Source organism: Trichoplusia ni, chromosome 21 (assembly GCF_003590095.1).
Source record: "Trichoplusia ni isolate ovarian cell line Hi5 chromosome 21, tn1, whole genome shotgun sequence".
NCBI classification, from domain to species: Eukaryota; Metazoa; Arthropoda; class Insecta; order Lepidoptera; family Noctuidae; genus Trichoplusia; species Trichoplusia ni.
The window spans coordinates 2,096,358-2,118,713 of record NC_039498.1 but is presented as its reverse complement, the minus strand read 5'-3'; the positions used below and the strand labels follow the sequence as shown (position 1 = coordinate 2,118,713).

The following is a 22,356-nucleotide window of genomic DNA, read 5'->3' as shown; positions in this document are numbered from 1 at the left end:
CTTGCTCTATGAAGATTTTCTCCCGACAACATTTTATAACTAACTTCAATGTTTAATTTGCACGATGTCAGATAAGCTTTGAGAGCGTTTAAATGCAGGGATAGCAAATAAAAATATGACGAAATATTTAATGTTGGAAGTACACAACTTTACACATCGTTACACATATAACTTTTAAACGCTATAACTTCCTCCCATGAAAGTTTATTCTATCGTTTAGAATTAAAACATACTAACGAGCAAATTCACCTTGTCAACGGATGGCGCCGCCAGATTATTATAAACGAAATATTACGCCACTTTAAACATTTCTAGTACAAATTCCATGTTAATTTTCTTTTAACCGTGGCTTCCGTACGGAACGGCTTTACATTTGATTATAGAAAGGGTACTAACTTGGTTACCGTTACACGGCTCCGTGCCATTTGTTTTGGAAATCTTGTCCTACTACATACTTGTACCGGAATTTGAAAGACCAAAATCATACCCAATTAATCGTTTGCCTATTAGTCAAATCCATCTGAATCGCTGATCGAATTTTAAATAAATCCATTGATTTATTTACGATTCGATTTGTGACCATTTCGTTCGTGTGGTGTAACTGTCCAATAGGACGTGCGCGCGCGGCTGATACCATATTTGAAATTGAATAGGAACCCGGCACGAGTCTTGCACAATAATGTCCGAGTAGTGAACTCGTGGCCGGCGCTGGAGTCGCGCTCCGTCTCCCGCTCGTGCAGTCATTGCTTCGGACTTAACACTGATTGATAGTTACAACTGTTTGTGTAAATGGATAAAGACATCGGTAAGAATCGTTGTGACCGCGGCCCACTTCCTCACGACGAGGCGACGCCCGACGCCGAATAAATTATCCCCCGTGCGAAATAAACACGCGTTCGTTCCCAGTGAATACAAACGCGGTTTACGGTGTCATCGCAAAACATAACCGGAACAAGTAACACGTAATAACGCAGAAGTCATACTTGTGTAACAACGTAACAAGCGTGAAGTCGTTAAATTTTGCACATCATTGATCGTTCTCGTGCCGCACATAGAGCTAAATGATTTAGATCCTTAGTATATGGAAGATCAATTATGTAGCTACTCTCTGAATGTAGCCCCGAGTTAAATTCGTAAAAACAAAACTACATTGTGTGTTTCTGTCAGTGATTACATTAATACGTTTCCAAAAGTGATGCGTTCGTTTGATTGAGATTTCGAGCTTGAATAGCGTTACCGGCAGCGGGGGATGATTAAAAAAATAAACCGCTTTGGAGTTTTGGACTGAATATAACAGGCCTGTTGACGATCACTTTTCAATTAATAGCTGTAAATTTAATAGCTTTACATATTTGGCTTTCTTTAAAATGGAGAGCACTGATGAATTCATGAAAGTAATACGTATGGTGTGGGTTTCATTATTGTTGTTAGCGTCTAGCTCGTTCCTAATAAATTATATTAAACGCTGTGAAGTGTCAACAAGTCGGTTACGTTAATTCGTCAATAGTTTTAAAACTGAGCAGCAACATCAACAACCTACGATCTGTTATATTTATACACAAAACATGAACCAAGACAAAGATCTACGACGTCCGCGGTTAAACTACACCTACTTTTTTCTTTTAAAAACAAACATCGTCAAAGAAAATAAATATATCAACAGGCCTCCATATTAAAACTATTCGCAGCCAATGTCAGCCTACTTATACGTCGTGAATTACATAGAGTACAAGGTTAATTTTCGTTTATTTGATAAGTATGTCAGTCCTACGGGGCGTGGAGCGCGTAGCGCTGCGCCGGCGCCTACTGCGGACACTCCGTCGCCGCACGCGCTTAAAATAAGCTTTTATATTATTTTAATCCACAGACTGTGTCATAATTTTGTATATCACTACTTTTATACTATTTCCGTTTGCTGTTATGAAACTTTTGTATACCTGCATAGAAAAACTGTTACAGTATTGAAAAATACGTTTATAATTTTTGCTGTTGATTTACAGTATTATAACATTTACTTGATTTCATAAATACGCACTAAACCACATTCTCAACAAAGGAACGATCCACTTTAACGATAACTATTTTATTTGACAAGTCACGTTTACGTACGACGCTCGCTTACGTATTCACCGTTGTTTACACTACTACGTAACAATGCGGTGCAATAACAATTTCAGCTCCAAATACTCATCTTTTCCATAGTTTAGGAGAAAATGTATTTGTATTTTTAACTACCAGTGTCTGGCATGATAAGTAAGGCAATAAAGGCATTATAATTAAGACAGGTACCCATTATACTAAATAAATACTCTTAAGATAATTGTAAAAAAAAAACAAAAATGAAAACAAACTACTGGTATGCTTTTGCTGAGCATTTTACTTAGATAGCTTTGAAACTAATTATTATCATGTCGTATTTCTCAAAGGCTTTTGAACCAAGTTACAGCTCCATGTTTGAGCTGTAAGTAATTTCCTCCCCGTCCGTCCAAAAGTTTAAAAAGATAATAAAAACTACAACACTATTTCCTGACTTTTTAAAGAAAGAGCAAAGAATGAGAAAAATCTTTATTGTAAGGAAATGAACTTGTTTAAATTTCATTAAAATAAATTGTTGCACTCAATTACTTTCTGACTTGCCTTGTGGAAACAAGTGCAATGAAATGAAATAGAACAACGGACCCAATAGTACCTAGAACAGTGTTAGTAGAGCATGCAAATCTTTAAAAGAAGAGACAGTACTTAAATATACGTCGTTTAGTGAGGATTCTTGAAAACAAGACCGTTATCTTGTTGTTTGTCTCCAGGTTTGTTAAGTTAATTGTAGTACACTACCATACACGGGTGTACTCGTGACGCAAGCGTCCCGGAATTCAACCTTAACATTGCAGATGAGCGCCGTGATTTAAATATAACTTCGCATCTGTACTTGTACAAACTTTTTGTTGCCACTCCAACAATACAATTTAAACTCTATTATTTGCACGTTAGAGTTTCGGCGAGCGTAAAAATAAACGTGCGTGGTGTAGGCACAGGCCGCAGGGCCACGCGTAACTACCACTCGGCCACTGGGTTACCCGCACCATATACAGAGTGTAGCAATCATACGTAATTAAATACATATTTATTTGGCAGTCCTCGAAGGGAACAACTTTCCATCAGCTGCTGATTATATTTTCGAGTCGGAACCGAGCCGTGCATTACACCTTCATTCTGTACACGGATTACAAAACATTATTTTGGTGTTATTACGTGTTGAACAAATTTAATCTCACGTTCATTCAAACTTGCCTTAAGCAAACTTATGTATAATCAGAATTTTGCACTCAATAACGGACTATGTGGGCAAATGTGAAACCGCAAGAAATTACATAAGGTGCAAGTGTATATAAAACAGTCTTATCAGTACATAGTTTATTTGGAAGCTGTATTTGCGAACCGTACACAGGCATGGTTACTCAGTACATTACGTAATACTCTGCAAGCTTTTACCAAAAGGCAGCTCAGGGTACCATCCGTATCTCGTACGATGCACAATCAGTGCGGCTAATCGAATCCGCAACCACAATATTTGCCAATTAAAGCGTTGTTTAACGCATGTGGGCGTAAAGGGATTCCGGTCTGGATTACCGTATAATTCGCAGTGCATTTCACTCAGGTCTCCAAAGCGCACGTTTAATGTGGTATTCATTCATGCAGTCGGTTAACGTTAGTTTAACTGTCCGGTAGAATGTGAAAGCAGAAATGCTTTTGCATAATACACTGAAATGTCATGTTCCCTGCGAAGCTGAACAGGGTACCAAATAAATATGCTTATAAATCGGAACCCAAAAATTGTTTTGACGTTTCAGCTAACGCTTGCAAAATTTTACTTAAAAATACCAGAATACACACACCACACTGAGTTAGATAACATTCTTAGCGATAACAAAGTCAAGAACAGTTTGTTACACTTAAATCAGGTTCGAAGTCTTTGTACATACAAGACAAATGTGTTTCCAACAACACGTGTAAAAGCCCTTCAGAGTGAGAAGATAAACAGTCAGCTTCTTGCGAAACAACGACTCTCACAGCGCGACAATGAAACCATAATGTTATTCTTTGACAATCACCACAGACACATTATTGCTGTGGTGTGAAAAAATAACAATTGGGCCGGACGCCAACCGTTTTCGCACGTCCGTCTTAATCGGTTACAAATAGATTATAGATATCGTTACGCTTTTACTGCTCACTAACCGTACTCGACGGTTATGGCTTATTTACGACATTTGGTGAAAGTGCCCCACGGATACACTCCAGGTCGAAGGTCTCTAAATCTTTAAGAAACACCGTTACTTTGTAAGCATTGTTACTTGACAATTCATGGCTGAAGTTTTAATTTCAGCTTTACACATTTTGTGAGCATAATTAGGTCCTTAGTAATTAGAAATATTTGAATATGCTTACGTTATTGACAGTTACACGCACGATTAGGTACTAATTTTCTCGAAGTAGACATATGCCCCAGTATCAACGACCTTAGTAAAACTTAATAACCTATCTTTGAAATCTAATATTAATTTTAATTTTAAATAAGTTTGTCTTCTTACAAACCCGAGTCTCCGACGATGTAAGTTTTTAAACTTCGCTGCTCTACTAAACTTAATTAAAGTTAATTTTAAGGCCATTCATGTTTTCTCGGGTTTCATTATGAAGTCATATTTTCCTCATATAATTGTTATAGGGAGTTACTTCAATTATTTAACTATCAAGTACGTCAGTTAACGGATCCGTTGTTCTTGTAGACATTGAATTGTTCTACAGTCAAACATCTAATATCTAGTAGTACGTCTAACATTTGAATCCAACTCAAACGGTCGAACTAAACATTAGTTAATACTTCTATTTGCTTAGCAAACTGCGGAACTAATTAGATTGTTTAAAACTCAGTAGTTTACACTAAACTTGTACTTCCCTCTGAATTCTGATTATTAACACTTCTCAGCTATTTTAAAATGACTAGATCTAAATTTGGTTTCTTTTCGATGGTCATAAGAATATTCTCGTTCCCTATGGTACCTAGTGCTATAAAATTCCATCAGGCAGACTATATTTATGCCCAAAACTACGCGGATATATGTCGCTGTCACACTCGCCGAAGCCGGCTGGTTATTTCCTTTCCAAATCCTGGCGTCAATATATAACGTCCGCCTGTCTTTTCTCTGTCAGAAACGTGATATTTCTATTTGGTGTGCCAATATAAGGAATACTCGTCGATCTGTGGCCGGACAGGAGCGCGAACGAGTGAATCAATAGATGAGGCCTGTCTGAACACGCCGCCCGATTCCGGAGCCGATCTCACGGAACACTGATTTCGGCTACACTCAACCTTAACCACTAGGCATGAGACACTACTATTTCATAGGCGATTTAATAATTTCCTACTTTGAAATTAATGTTTATGAAAACTCCGTTTCATCTCCCTCGTCTAGTTGGATAATATTTACTTACACATTCTTTAACTCACAATCCGAAATACTAGAAATAATTAGATGTAATTAATACATAGTATCTATGTATCTGTAAAAGTCCATTTTACATATTAATTATAATTTTATTTTCCAACAAAAAAATACTCTGTCTGGGTAAAAAAATGGCGTGTCCAATAATAATTGAACAGCACTAGGGTAAAGCGACGAGCCGCGTGTCGCTCCAGACGATCACAGTCGATGAGTTGACGCGACGGTAACCACCGCCCCACATGTTTCTGTGCTCGTGCTGCTACAGAGCGTTGCTGCTTTTGGCAGGTATGGACGTAACATTCAACCCCTGCCTGCCCTCGTCACTTAACATTTTACCGTAAAAAAATATATTTGCACATTCCCCCTTATTACTTTGTTGTAAGCTCGACAGCAACTCACGTCGTTTTTCGCCCATAAACGGGTAACAACAAAAGTTAATCGCTGATGAGATCCAATTCTATTAAAATTGTTTTAGTGTTATTTAACTTATCAACATTCTGTCCTTCAATTAGTTCGGCAGTGAAACTGATATTTTGTTTTCTATACTGTGTGAATAATTAATGTTGCTTTAATTATAATTATAATTTTATTTCTTGAATAGTGAAACTTTACTTACATTTAAAGACTGACAACTTAAATGTCGAAAACCTATTTTATTTTTCTCTTTTATTCATTTTCTATTTTATAAAATCAGGAGACCTTTCTCCTGTCTGAACAATGTCCATTTTGTCCATACGTTGACAAAGACAGTGCCTGCCATGTTTCTATATTTCCGATATTTCATTTCTAAGCAATATATTTAATATCAAGGGACCAAAGAGCTATCGCTTTCAATATAGAACTGTTTGTGTAAACATTTTATATGTCTTTTAGTTACGCTACGATCGTTGATAATTGTATATACGTTGGTATTTTCGAACATATACGTTGTAGAAAATATGTTATACAATAGGTCATTAATTGTCGACATGTTCGCATGTATTTAATGTTAAGTTTGCTTGCCGGGACACCCTCAAGTGCAAATAGAATTAGTTCGCGGCACGCTTGCTGTACAGTGCCCTAATTAGTTTTGTAGGACGTACATTGGATGTTACATTATTTTGTTAGAATTTATGAATATTTTTTAGTCTATGATAACTTTCTTTAATCTCTCTGGTTAACTTAACATTTTATTTAAGATCAACTGGTCCTCAAATATCTATTATATTTTTGTTAGTTGGTATTATATACTCTGGTTATTATTTTGTATAGAACCCTTTATTTGTAATAATAAACAAAAATTAAACAAACTAGTAGTCTTATAACGTAGACTATCGAATAGATAGTTTACTTATCCCACAACTTGTAATTAAAAGGTATAAAAAACATGAAAGTCTACGCATATTTCTATAAAGTTCAAGAGACATCCGATGTATTATGAAGAGGAATATTTTAGAACAACCTGTATACATTAACATGCTAGAGACAGATCCCCGTTAGCTGATAACCGCACAGGCTGATAGCTCACGACCTAGTCCGCCTTGCTAATAAGGGTTGTTCGATATTAATAATTCCTCGTAAATGCAATTACGCATCGGAGTTCGCCGCCTCGTGTAAAACTAATATCCCGGCTTAATTTACGTTTTGTTGCTCTGCGAATGTGTCACGGGACTACATAGTAATGTTCGATTCAAAATAGACAATAAATAAAAATCTACACTGTTTTACCGGTAATTTAGTCTTTTGTCTGCTTTAGGAAACCTAATGTGCTCCAAGATGCAAGATTTTTTTGTAAACTAAGAGGCCTTCTTTAAATTCATTTGCGCATGAAACTTACTTTTACGTTAAGTAAAGTCAGATAACACATTTAAAAATAGGAATGTAAAGTTTAAAAAAGGTCTTTATGAAATTGTGTAGTTTTGATAGCAAATGAGTACGAGACTTTTTAAATAGAGTCTCTCTTATATAATTTTAATAAAAACGTATATAATCATATAAATGTTAGAAATGTGGGGCATGTTCGAACTTGGAATAGTTTAGATATCTCGGAATTCCTCCTAAGTGAGACGGCTATTCACTGGCGCTCTAAACAGGATAAATATGTTCTGTACGCATACCTCTCGCCACTATCGATTGCTGTTTGTAGACTAGATTTTTCATCTATTTCATTTCGATCTCCAATAGTCCAAATATATTATTATGTGTACTACACTGATCCTGTATTTGCCTGTTTTCACGTCCCACTACAAGTAATGACCTCTGATGAAAGTACCAAAAAAGTTCTCGATAAACTTGCTCCAGGAAACAACAGTCAACAAACTGTATAGTTTTGCTATCCATGAAATTATTACTATATAATAGAGGACTCATTACCCTTCATACACAACGACCACATTGTACTAAATGCGGAAATTTCATCAATCAAGAGGCCGTACAGCTAAGGGCGGTTGTTACCCTTCCGAACAATAGCAAACAACACATAGTGGACTAAACTTCTGTAAATGGAAGCTGTGTGAGGCCATCGCCCGTTTTCTATTTTCTCTCTATTTAAAACAGTTCATTAACTTATAAACTTTCTGAGTAACAACACTACTGTGATTTTACTGTATCGAATACCATTATTACAGTTCAATTGTTCAATAGTTTCTATCCTTACGACATCATTCTTCAACTAACAAAATAGTTTATTCTAATACTAACAAACGGCATAAAGAACCTTTAGACAACCCTAGTGATCCTTTAACATTATAAATGCTTCAAAGGAATTTAAAAGCGCATTCAAGTTTTATTTCTACTCTTCACTCATTTTGTTTATTTTACCAACGTCCTTTTCACAAAGAGTCTTAATTAATAGTTACAGCTTCCTTTGAACGATAGGCAGCGTCATACGCGAGACATTTTTTTATGTTAAATAGAATACAGTATACCTTCGCTGTAATTACTATTTAGCCTTCATGAACTTACAGCATTATAGCTCAATAAAAATGTTTTAAATATGTATAGCTGTTATAAGTTTTATAAACGTGTTCATTTTTACTAAGAGTGTCTTATTTTTCAGAAGCTTCTAACTCGGACCCCGGAGGGAGCGCGAGCGCCGCCAGCCCGGTCAAACAACGAAAAGCATTTAGTGGGTGAGTATTTTCGGTTTTTATAAAGGGGAACTAACATCGACTATGTCTTGAAGTACTTTAATAAACATTATTTTCCATCTATATTTATATTGAGACTTCGTTTTAACTTTCCCTTTTTTCGTTGTTTAATCTGTTGTAATACCTAAGCTGCGGAGAGCGAAAACTACAAAACTTATGACTCTATGAGAGTCTTTAGAAATCTCACAACAAATCAAAGTTCCAAAGGTGTTTAATTCTTTAAAATAAAGCCTTATCTTATTCTGTATCTTGCAATAAATGTTTCGGCGTTTTCTATTAGTCATCTTTTTATCTTGGTGTGGTTTTATCTTACTGCTCTGGTGTATCGCGGCCGACCGGCTCAGTCGCGCAGTTGTGTGCAGGCGACATCGCACGCGCACAGGATCATGTCCGACGACGCGCACGACCCGAGACGCTGTTGTGCTCACTGTTTTCTTCATATAAGGTTGTTTCATTCACGCCCGTTCTGTTTGACGTGCATCTTCATTCATTTATCTCTACCAAGACATCCAAAGGTCCGTGTTTTAATCCAGTAATGTGCCAGTGCCCGCGTTCCAACTTGTTTGCTCATGGAATTCATACAAACGCATCATGTTTATGTGTTATCCCGCAAAAACATTGCGTAATAGCTTGACGTAAGCGAATACATCTTGGTCGTGTGTTCGCGTCGGCAGCAGCTAAATGAAAGATGAATGCCTTTTCACAATCCACAATTTTCGTATTATATTCGTACTCAAACAAGGAGTTTTCGGAATTAGAATTGACGAAGTGTATTCATTAATTCACCTAATGAACATTCAATGTTAAGACTTAATACATTAAACATTTAAATTAACAAACTATTTTACTTTAGTCCTCGTATCAAATTGTCTTCGTATAATTATCGTACGGTGTCTATCATGACAATCAGATAAATGATTTGATAGTGTCCTATTTCATAGTGTACGTAAATAAAAACCAATTGCTTTTTTAATACAAAAATACAGCGAATCACAAGATCCATCCTGAAAATGGACAAAAATTAATGACTTAAAAAAAAAAGACTCATTATTCTTTCTTGTGATTAAATACTTTCCATTTCAGTTATATCCTTCAACTGTAAAGAAAAGTTGGAAATATCCAAGCAACATGTTTCTTTACCATTTCACGCCTAGCTCACCTGTGCATTTAGATCAACTCAAATGCCATTCTTCAGCAACCTAAAGTTGTTCACTAATGTGACCTAGAGGCACTCTTATCAATTCTTTACAATTCTCGCTATCTAATCACACATATTCATAATGTACATGCCTCAACAGATAACTAAATATTCTGTAATGTATTCCTGCAAACGTAAATCACCCTATTAGCAACGATAATTTAATGTTTTGAAAAGTCTAAACACAACTGTAAAGTTCAATCGAGCTGACAAGTATAATGCTAAACAATTGTAGGTGAACGTATATTTGCAAGAACACGGTGACAGGTTCGATGAGTTCATTACCTAATTGAAATGTAATTAAGGTTTCGTTTATGGCCGGTGTGACAGGCGGGCGTCGGCGGGCGGCGCGCGGGCGACGACGTCGTCGTAACGTGCCGCGGCCGCTCGTACATACGCTCATTACAACATTATCGCGTCTGTATCTTGGTTGATACCGCTCCTTGTCGACCGTCCCCCGATCAGATTATTTACGCCTTCGAAATACTACCTAGATAACAATGTTTGTGAACATTTTGCATGTTAGTCAGTGTCCACGTGATCGCGACAGTGAACGATTGTGACAGTGATGTGGTATGTTAGTGCGACTGTACAATTATGTGGAATCAAGTGGTTGGCGTAAAGTAAGTTTCAAGTGATGCACCTATAGTGTTTTTATTGTGTTATGTGCTGTATAATATTGTGCATTGTCAATATCACTTATTAAAATGTAATTGCAGTGCTTCATTTTTGCAAACCGTCTTCTAACAAGGAAATTTTAAGTGGTAGCGTCAAAAACATACGGGCCTCAGTGTGACCTTACCGGTGCGAGTTTCCGCCACGTGGGGATCTACTTCGTATTGTTACTATTGGGATAGTTTTTGTTAGTTGTAGTCGGGCAGCCGGACTCCGACCGCAATGCGGTGACAAGTCCTTGGTCCAAGGTAGATCTGACCGCTCGCGCATACACAGATAAAACAATAAAAACTATTCACATCCATTGGTTCATTTGTAATATAAAACACCCAAACATTTCAATACGTACCTCATACAGTGACAATATTCGAAACAATTTCACCTGTTTTATGTGGGTGAATTACCTGTCACAATTTACATAAATTAGTTTCAAATTAAGAGCAGCTAGCGTTCAGTACGATTTGTCAAAACAAGTAAACATTTTAGTATGTAATATAGGCAAAGTCTGACATAGAGTCAAACTTGGCCTATGTTAAAATGAGTAAATTGTTTTCTACGTTAAAGTGCGCTCGTACTAAGTAAAAGTTGAACAGCGCCCGTCACTGTCTAGTTCTTGCGGTGGATGTTTCGGATATCCGTTTTAAGTTTATAAAGTAATCGTTCCTCGCATTATTTAGGTTCCTCTCCTGCACCAGACAGGTACCAAACTGGTATGAAGGTATGAAATATAACGTACCTACATAACTCTGTTCCATACAAATAATACACTTGAATCCGTAATAGATTTGTAACCTTTTTCTTCGATCAGGATCGTTTCCGATTGAATAAATCATAGAGCTCTGTTGGTTGATTACCTGTGAGATTCCCTTTTATCTTTAAGCCAATATCCTCCAGGCAACGTTCTTTTATGTTTCCAACATCTTACCATAACTCAAACGATTAGTTGTCAATTAGTCTGAGAGAAGCCGAGGTCCTAGGATTTGTATTGTCTTTGACAAAATCCTTGTATTATTCCAAGCACTGGCTTTACAGATTTATTGTACAAATTACTTGAAAACGAGAAATATAACAGTCTTTATTTATTAGTTATACCAACAGCATAACATACATTTTTAACAAATTAGAAATTTAGTAACATAGTGTCTCGTATGCATGCCTATTATAGGTACACACTTGTTTCGATTTCTATTGTTTTATGTTTTCACGAAGCTTTCAAGTACTTTTTGTTTAATGACAGCCAGACAAAACTATTTAAGAAACTCGCGCTGTTTGACCGCGCTTTTCTGGTATAGCAAATATCTCATTGTTTGTTTGAAATGATCCCTTAAGAATATTGGACATTAATAGCTTAATATATACTAGTTTTTTATTAATCAATAAATTACAATAGGCTATAACCATGTAATTGAATACTCATATTTTAAATACGAGTATTTGCTACCCTCCATCGCCGTCCAAACCTTTGATTTAGCAAGGCAAAACGAAAAGTGAATATGCATCGCGAACGTACGTTAATAAGAGTCTTTGAACAAAGGATGTGTAAGCCAGTGTGAAGTCCTTAAAATGAACGCAGGCCTGGATTAATTTGTTCCCCTGAAATTGGTTCCGTAGTTAAGCCCTAGCCCCTCTGTGCCCTGTTTGTATTGGATAGGGCGAATCTTTCAGTACGCCTACATATTCATGCTCCCTTTACATTGCATCCTATTTCGAAATAAATCAAAGCGCACATAATTCGAATTTAGTATCACATCGTGGTATTAATGGAACATTAATATTTAATTGTTTACGTTTCTTGATTGATTGTTCGACGTAGCAACACTGGACTATTATCTAGATAGCATCTTGAATTTTCCACGGTTATCGTGGTAAAACGTTTTGATACGAATTGGTGAGCATTAGGTACTCGGAATACATTATACTTATCTATAACATGTAGTGCCGGATCCAAGGTAGACGATGTCTTTATAATAAAACGACGATAAATATATTTAAAGACATAGTCAATAAATCAAATAACAGCTGGTTTGTTATGTTAGTAATAGACAAGACAAGTGTGTGCAGGTCTGTCGTAGCACGCATCAGCAGCAGCGTCAGTCATCACCCTGATGATGATCTCATCAAATTACGATTCAGCAAGAGCTTGCCAAATTGTTGGGCGTATCTATCTACGACATAAACTTTGCTCAGTTGTAAACGGGTACGCTTTGACGTAGGGCATGAATGGAAAATCTTTGACATTTTTATTTCCTGTTTGTTGATTCAGAACTTTGACATGAACATCATTTGTTAGAAAGACTGCTGGTCGGCTTTAAAATGCTGTATGTGTGTTTTGGGGAAAATATATGACATTTTCCCCAAGACACACATACAACGCTACTTTGAAAATCGGTAAAATAATCTCTGTTCATGGACTACGCCCAGTGGTAGCGAATAACTCTACAAACACGAATCGATGTATTTAAAATCATACTAACCATGTCAATTCGAATAAGAGGAAAATTATAATGAATAGTGACGCACGATATATCCAATACAAGCAATGCGGTTAACATATTGGATTACATATGTGTAATTGTGGTCCATTGGTGTCCATGGCCTGCGTAATGCGCTGTGCCTAAATAGTTGCAGCTGTAAGCTCGACGCTCCGGACCTCTCCCTCGATACAACACTAGCAGTGTCCGCCGCTTACACATGTACTACGGGTTCGATGCATACAGATGTTTCAATAACATTTTGATCCGCTTGTGTAAACAAAATCAAAGCAACCGTATTCGATTTAGTTTCCTAACGAAGTTTACCCCACACAAAGTGGTACCTACATGTTTCTATTGGGGAAGCCACTCATAGTGGTGGCCGCTTCTAATTTCATCAAAATCGCAGGCCTTTCAGGGCTTGTGCAGTACAGCCTACCTTGGCTTTTAGTGTAATTTTCAGTACCAATACACGAAAACGGAAGTTAACTCTATCGATCCATGTACACAAAAACCTCTCGTTTATTTTAATTCTGTAGTTCCAAATGCAGATAAAATAAACACAAAGAGGCTTGGGGCTAAATAACGTAACGCATGGTGTATTCTAGAGGTGGGAAAACTGTGAACGTCCGTTTTACGTTTTATGAGTTTTCATTCTGAGTAAAAATCGCATAAACGAAGGCACTTCCTATTTTGAAGGGCATGTTTCGAACAGTATTTGTGAGTTATCGGACGCAGTTCACCTCACTCGAGGCGGGGAGTAAGAGGTCAGCCCTCCAGACGGGGCTCACTAACGGATTGTTGTTTTTCTATATAACGAGTCAAAAGCCAAAACAAAAAGGTTTTTGATAACTATTGGTTCGACCTCTAGTTATCGTCGGACAACTTTTTAATGACGTCAAGTTGGAACAATACGTTTTCCGAGGTCCTCGTTAGTTTAATAGGTAATGAATACCGCTCTTCTTGAGTAATATATGAATACTTTTCAATTTCAATTTGCCCTCGTTTTTCGATCTCAGCTTGTTTTCTAGTCTCGCAACATTTAAATACCACCTAGCAGGGTTTTATTGAGCAATCAACATAAAAACGTTAATGCTTCCTACTAAAAGTGATTAAAAGCTTAAACGGGTAAACGGTATTATAATTTTATTTCTGACTGTGTATGTTTTGCCCCCATATAGGAAACGTTGGCTGGGACTGCGCAAGCAATCTCAAGGGAAGAATGAAAAGGGACCAAGCGGTGCCCAATCCCCCGCAAATGCTGAAAAACCGGTCCCATTGAAGAAAATACCATCGGACAAGAAACTTAAAGTAAGTTAAATTCAGTCATTTGACACATTACTGGTTTTCAAGAAGAATTAAGCAATTAACACCAAAAAGTACAATTTCCTACTGTTACATAATTGTTTTGCAAGAAATAATAAATTTTTAATCAAAGGTAAAAAAACAAGTTGTTTTTAATATACCAATAGGTAAGAAACCTTTAAAGTGTGAAATTGCCTTTTTGTTAATTAAAGCTGTTTGAGAGAGAAACGTTCAAGAAGTTGTAACTTTTTTAAATTACTTACCTACAGTCAATTGAACTTAGAAAAATGTTTATTTACGTATAACTTTGCGGTAATAACTTGTGGACAGGTTTATATTTGGATTTATTGCCATTGGATTTTTATTAAAAAGCTGTATCGAGCTTCGATTGCCCGTTTCATTTGGAATGACGAAAAATTGTTACTTGGCAATCGAATTATTAATATTTATATTAAAGTAACGTACTAACCACTTATATTTTTAAAACAGTTGCCGTATAGCACCGTCGGCGAAAACAATGGCCGTGGCGATGACCACGACGTCGGTAAGGGCGTTCCCGGTGCGCTGGACGAGGCTGAAGACGAAGCCGCCGACGTGGAGCTGCCGCCGCCCATGAAACCCATACAGGTGAGGTTCCAGGACTAATGCAGCATACCCGAATAGATACAGCTATACTCGATAACGGAACACCACAACCAACTTCATTAATGTGCCCCGATCGCTACTCATTAAACCCGTTCACGCGAAATAATCCCTACGAATGTAATAAATATCCCTCCATTTGATACCATTCATATTGAGTCGACTTTGTAATAACACCATACGAGAGGCATACAGCCATGCCACATTCATTAAGTCGACATAGCTATTTAATAAATTTAATCGAATAAATTGCAATCATTCTCAATATCACTTATTAGACAAAATGGTGCAGTTTCACGTCGGACGCTAACAACGCTACAAGTTTCGAGAATACTTGCAGTTTCAAGTGGATCTCCGTCTCAAGATGTTTACACCACATTGTTCATTCACTCGTTTATAGTTGTAGAACTTTGACATCATTATGAGGTCGTTTGTAAAGTAGGTCTTAAGGATGTCACATTAAACTCGGCACTAAAGTTCCGCGCTCCTATTACCGTCTGTTCGCGATGTTCCCCATACTCGGAGACGAGTTAAGAAACGGAAAGTTAACACGTATAAGTGAGTTTTAAGCCAAAACAATTTCTCAAACAATGTTCGTGTCAGCCGAGTAGTTGGGCACTTGTTGTTAGGTACGCGACTCGGGAACGTGCCACGTTTATAACACGCCGCTCACTTTCAGCCGCACGGAATCAACGCACTTAAACTATCCTAACTGTTATTTAACTCCGACTTTAAAACGACGGGAGTGTTAGAATGTCGACGTGCCTGCATGTCAGTGTCGGTCTCTTGAACGTACAGACAAATTTTAATTCGATTTTTTTGCAAGTTTTTAATGTTTTGCCCAATATCGACGCCTGTCTTAAAATTGTGCTTTACTGGCAGAAATACACTAATACTTCATTCAAATTAAAGTATATCGGAAGTATTTTTTTAATTTTCAAAACTACTACAGTATGGTATATACCTACTACATCAGTAAGAGTTTTACTCTTTCACACAAACAGTTTACTGAGGCGGAAATAATGTCATGTAACACGCTTATGTCAAACTACTCTGAACTTTAAACTCGTATACAAAAGAAGTACTTGGTAGTTGTTATGCAACACACCTACAGAGGCACAACGAATTCTATCACTCTCACGTAAACGATCTATCTTTTACAGATCACGTAACAAAAACGAGCACTTTCAGGGAACAAAATACTTTAGTCTACAGATACATGACCGACCTTTTTACGTCACCACTAAATAAAATATACTCTCACGCTTTATTTTCCTTCACAATATACTTTGTTCATTTATTCAAACGTTACTTAAATACATTAAATCGATTAATAATAAAAACTGTTTATCTCTAATATATTTTTTCATTATTTAGTGAGGTACATAGTGTACAAACATATTTTTATCGTACTTTGCGGCCTTACTCTTGACCTTCATCAATAAACTCTCTCTGTGTACACAAACTGGGCCTTTTCCCAAATATCCTAACCACTACCACTCATGAGTACTCTTTATTTATCGATAATACTCGAGTGACGTCACGCCCACCAAAATTAGATCGTGTTTAGTCTATAAAAATGGTTTGTTTTCGAACCGACCGAATTATTGAAACAGTAATTTAACGATTCCAATTATTATTTATTTAGTTTTTCAAGTTCATATTGTACTACATAATTTGAAATAATTTTCTTCATTTAATATGTTATGAGTAACTCTACGGCATAAATGTATTCAGTTTCTTTTAAATTAACATCTTAAACTAGAAATATATTTCAAAATCTCAAGAATAAAAAATCTCTTTCCCTTTATTACGTGTTTTATTTACTGCCGATTTAATATAAATATTTTTATTTATATGTCTTTATAATTCCGTAATGACAGAATCCTCAAGCCGTGCTGCAGGCCCCGCAGCCCGCCGCGGCCGCGTCCGCTCCCGCCGCCAGGGTAAGTCCACCCACTACGCAGCCCACACTCATCCTCACATTACTTCAATCTGTATCGTTAACTTTCATACTTTAACATTAACCCGGGTAACAGGTACTTGTACGATGGTTTCATATTGGTAAACATTTTCAGAACTCTTTGGGTATGGATGCTATGGAAAGCAATGGCGGGGCTGCCGACATAGCTGAAATCGTCCAGATCGTCAAAGAGAAAATGGTTCGGCTCTATACCAATGCATGATGTGTGCATGTTTCGGGTTTCCTGGTTTTGTTTCTTTTCTCGCTCATGTAGTATTTTAAGTCGTTGTATTGATTGAGAGCTTTGTCGTTGGGCAGCTTACATAATGTCATGCCGCCTTTGATTTCTTATACTATTCTGCAGCAACAGGGCAACATGTAATTTTTTTAAGCATCCAGCAAATTGCACATGAGGCATGTAATGAAATAAAAAAGTGTGCGCCGCTCGAATGGACTTGAAAGCCAACAGTAGTCCATTTGGGCAATAGCGGCTTTGACCTGTTCGCAGTTGCAATATGAGGGTGCCACAAAAAGTTTTAGGACCGGAGGCGTACGCAAATTTTGTGGTCGAACCTCGACGGACAATATTCGAATTTTAGTTTCCTTTTTAAATACATATAAAGGTAAAAATGAAAAAGGAACATCTCAAATACGCTATAGTTCACGTTTCGGAATATTCGTTCATATTTTTTAGCTTTGTAGTTGGACTATAGTTTTTACGTATTTCATGCAAAATCCAACCGAAGTCGCTATTCGCTGATTCAGAACAGGCTGTGTTGATTAGATTTTACAGTCGCTTAGTTGTTGTGACGGCATGCTTTAGAATTGTTTTGGCAGGCTTTCATTCATAGAATCGGAGTATTTTTATGCATGTTTGTGTGGTTTTATTTGTAGGTCTTTATTTTTTTTAATTTAATGCTTACAAATTGAGTACAGGTAAAGTTGTACATACGCTGTTAATCATTTATTATATATAAGACGTCTTGTTGATTTTAGAAATCCCAAATCAGTTACTACTTTCAACATTAATGACCCTGTTTCGAATAATTTTATAATTTTCATTAAATGGAAACTTTTTAGTACGATTTTTTCAATTAAACCTAAATACAATGCGTAGCAACTTTGACTTTTTTTTAATTATTCTTACTATTGTGTTATTGTGGTACAAAGGCGGACTTAATGCCGCAAGGCATTCTACCAGGAAACCTTGGGGTTACAAATATATAAAAAAACAACATCAATGTATTGTAAAGGAAGACAGACTAGATTGAGATAGACTTATCATGTTATTAAGAAAATCGATAAAGATATATAGAGGGTTATTTAAAATGTAGGAGCAACACGGCGGTGCTTCATCATCTGGTCGCAGTGGCGAGGAGGAGGAGCCTCCAGCCACTCCCGGGCCCGACTCGTACGAGGCCATCTGCAAGAAGCGCGAGTACGTGCTGCGCGAGCTCGTCGACACCGAGGAGATCTACGTGTCGGACTTGCGTCTCGTCTGCGAGGGATACATGAGGCACATGCAGGTGAGGCCGTCAACGCACACTACCGTTATTATGTGTATCTAATTGTCTATCTTATCGGTAACATTCAAAACTCGACCTTATTGTATTGGATTGTTATTCTTATTTTTTAAATACCAGGTATGAGGTTAGGTGGAGTTAAAATAACAAATAGAAAGCTTTGGGACAATAAAAAATAATATTGAATTAAGGTACTTTCAAATCATTCCAGCAGTTATTGACAATCTTTATTTATACTTTCTTAGTACTTTTTCATAAGTCTCTGTCAAACTTCTAAATTATTTGCATGCTCCCACTTTTTTCCAATTGGGGATACGTAGACACAATTGAAATCTTTGTTTATTTCTATAAAGGATCCGAACGCGGACCCCGGCCTGCCCGAGGGCCTGCGCGACCGCCATCGCATGATATTCGGGAACATCGAGGCCATTTATGAATGGCATCGCGAGTGAGTACTACTTCATACTAATCTGATTATTCTGATGTCATAAAACCATCATAATTTCGTGCTAGGAAAATGTCCTATCCGTTTGTATCTTAGCAACAATGCTGGTTTTAAAACGTCAGAATACAACTTTTATATTAATCTACACCTAATTGATTCTATACTAACACTTTAGCAATATTAAAGAAATAAGATAGATCACATTAAGAAAACGAATATTCTTTAATGCTATTCAATTGTGCAACTAGTAACTATTAATTAAGTCCTCATATCAATAAAAATATCTGCCTTTATAATAATTTTCTGATAACAAATAGAAAAGAAGACGTCTATCGTTATATTGCTGTGTTTATGCTTGTGTGTCCTATCTGCGAATTAGCTGAAGCGCCTTGCGATTTTCCTACTTCACTAAATATGTCAATAAGATTCATAATAGTTTTAAACAATGTGGATATTATTCCGTAGTGTCTTCATACGACACCGAATTGTCAAGTTAGTAATATAATAAGAAATAAAATAGTAATAAAGGAATATTCCACTATCCTTATTAAGCTTTTATAGCACTGTTTCTATAATATACAAGTTTATGCTGGCGTGCTATGCGATTCTGTTATGTGTTGTACAAGAGTGTAATATACGAGAGCAAGGACCGTGCATACATGTGTATATTTTGTTTTGTGCAGTAAATTTGTCAGGGAGTTGCACCTGTGCGTGGAGGAGCCCGAGCTGCTGGGCCCGCTGTTCCGGCGCTTCCTCGAGAAGCGCATGTTTCTGTACGAGACGTACTGCCGCAACAAGCCCGTCTCCGAGTACATCGTGTCCGAACACGATCACTACTTCCAAGAGCTGCGCATCAAGCTGGGACAGAAGCTTCAGGTGGGTGCCGACCTGACGCCTCGCGAACCTTCACCGACACACATACACCGAGTTCGGATAATGCCGACAATATCCGTTACCTCTCTACTAAATTTAATTTCTGTGTACTGAATTTATAAAAACTATTTCAAATTACCCAGTTTGTTAAACTTCGTGTATGTGTGCCCCTACATAGAAAATAGGCTCCTAAAAATACTGCAATACCAACTCATCAATATTTACGAAAAATAAATCCCTGTCAAACCATCGCATGCATCATAAAAACATAGCGATGCACTGTGTCCCTAGCGGCGAGCACATGCATAGGTTAACAACTTTAAAGTTTGACCGAATGCACAGCAGCCGTCAATAAAATCCAATCACCACTCACAGAGCTCTTTAACAATGTATGGGTGTTATTGTTGTTATCCTATGACTAATCATGGCTTGCTAAGGCTGTATACCTAACAAATAAAACATACAACATATAATATATTTAATAGTTTGCATATATCCTGCTAACCAGCAATAATAGCTAAATATAGTATTTATATATAAGTACTTAAGCATATAGTAAGTCGTGCGTGTGTCATCAGAAACTAACATTCAACGCTTGGGTGACATGTCCATGATTCTAGGTCCGCCTTAGGGAACGGGAATACCTACCCGGGGCTCGAAAATCTCTTTCCCAGGTACTAGTAGAGTTTAATAATAAAATGTCAAGCAATGCTGGTACCTTATTGTCCTCAAGGACAAACGATTGGCTACATCCTTATTCGCAATGAGACAAGTTATCGACAAGACATTCAAAATTGTATTCAAAATTTCTGGTGCTACCAGCTATGCTCTTTTTATCTTGATGTTACTATTCACGTTCGTGCAGGAGCGCCTCGTTCTGCACGCTAACGTGTATAGTGTGCCGTATTATGTAGGTATGTCAATTCTCTTCTGCTCTATCCTACACGTGACACGCAAGCAGCTCACAAGTTGAATTCAAGAATTCATGAAACGGTGTTCCTTATCTTCCGTTTGTTTGAGATCGCTCTGGATGGCGTTGACACCATACTTGGCGGCCGGTTTTATATGCATGATTGGCTATACTGTGGCTCTATTCTCACATACAACAGAATTATACATGTTTTATTTTGGGGGTTCTTACATTTTTGTTTCTCACGCCACTCACACAAATACATACATACACGATCAATGTGGAATGTCATTGTTGTTGCTTATTGTGTACGCATGCTCGCGACTGTAAGTTTTCCCTTATTGTGATCATGCGGTTTATTTAATATTCTCAAAACGGTTTTCAGCTGGGCGATCTGCTTATAAAGCCCATACAACGCATACAGAAATATCACCTGTTGGTGAAAAAGATCCTGTCGTACTCGGAGCACGCGAACTGCCCGCCTCACGTGGTGGCGTCCCTGCGTGAGGCGGTCGAGTGCACTGACATCATTCCCAAGAATGCTAACAGCATGATGGACGTGGGCCGCCTGCAAGGATTCGCGGTAAGAATAATCATTATATCACATTATCTAACAATTCTAAGAACATTTAAGCAATGCGATTGTTTCTCTTTATGTTTGTACAGCTCAGCGCAAATGCAAGCCAAGTGCAATGCGTAGTCAAATGCGACAATCAGCGACTTTAAATTTATTATGCGAATTTTGATTGCTGATGCTTATACACGCGAGCAGATTAAGCCTTTTAAGTTTGATAATCTCTTTCAAAAGATTAAATGATAATTGGATTCAATTACGAGTTAGATCATTATAATATATTTGAGACTGAAAAAAGTATCTAACTATTGCTTACTTTTAGTATTGTAAGCAATCATGACTTATGCGTGCGAATAAAAATAGACATATCTGATGGATATCGCCGATAAAACAAAGTGAAATGAGCGTGTTAACAAGTCTGACTTGCTGGTTATTTCAGGGAAATATCACGGCCCAGGGAAAACTGCTTATGCAAGAATCCATGATGGTGACTGATGTGTCGTCTGGTAGTGAGAAGACCAAGGAGTTGCAAGTGTTCCTTTTCGAGCAATGCATCATCTTCAGCGAGGCTGTTGGCAAAAAAAGCCAGTACAGTAGCCCCGCTTACAACTACAAGGCGCACGTGCAAGTCAGTCCCAATCACAAAATATAGTAACGCTAATTCCAATTGTGTTCAAGTCAAACATTTAATTGATTTATAAATTGCTATCCAGGTCAACAGAATGGACGTCGAGGAGCTCGACGTCCAGGGTGCCTTCGTAGTCCACTCGGACGACCCCAGCAAGCAGAAGAGATCGTACATGTGCCGGCCGTCGGAGGCCACTCGGGCCGAATGGCTGTCCACGTTGAACAGCATCCTGACGCTGCAGAAGAACTTCGGCGCGGCGCTGGAGAACCCGGGCGCGTACCTGCGTGAGCAGCTGACTCGCGAGCCCGCGCGCGACCCCGCCGCGTAAGTCACACGTCGCGCACGGCGCACGCTCTACTAACAACACCACGATCGATCCTACTCTAGATACCGCTATCTACATTCTTTATTAACTTGAATTATTCAAAATAATGTTTCAATTCCCGAGTGCATATACCTTTGTAACTATTCACCCATGATATTCAATTTAAAGATAATTATCCAAATTGAACCGGATTGA

General features: G+C 37.6%; 1 protein-coding gene across 4 annotated transcripts in view; it reads left to right on the top strand.

Moving 5' to 3' along the window:
- The window catches only part of LOC113504138 (triple functional domain protein), a gene marked incomplete at its 3' end in the record, with an annotated part of 120,848 nt that extends 98,688 nt beyond the window's left edge, over positions 1 to 22,160 (top strand). Inside the window, 11 exon segments of one of the 4 annotated variants that reach the window (XM_026886294.1) lie at positions 8,542 to 8,611; positions 14,155 to 14,284; positions 14,768 to 14,905; positions 16,804 to 16,866; positions 16,999 to 17,082; positions 18,218 to 18,409; positions 18,760 to 18,854; positions 19,535 to 19,727; positions 21,020 to 21,217; positions 21,648 to 21,836; positions 21,922 to 22,160. In XM_026886294.1, coding sequence (XP_026742095.1) covers positions 8,542 to 8,611; positions 14,155 to 14,284; positions 14,768 to 14,905; positions 16,804 to 16,866; positions 16,999 to 17,082; positions 18,218 to 18,409; positions 18,760 to 18,854; positions 19,535 to 19,727; positions 21,020 to 21,217; positions 21,648 to 21,836; positions 21,922 to 22,160 — 1,591 coding nt within the window. 4 annotated transcript variants of the gene reach the window in all.
- Between the last annotated feature and the right edge of the window lie 196 nt (positions 22,161 to 22,356).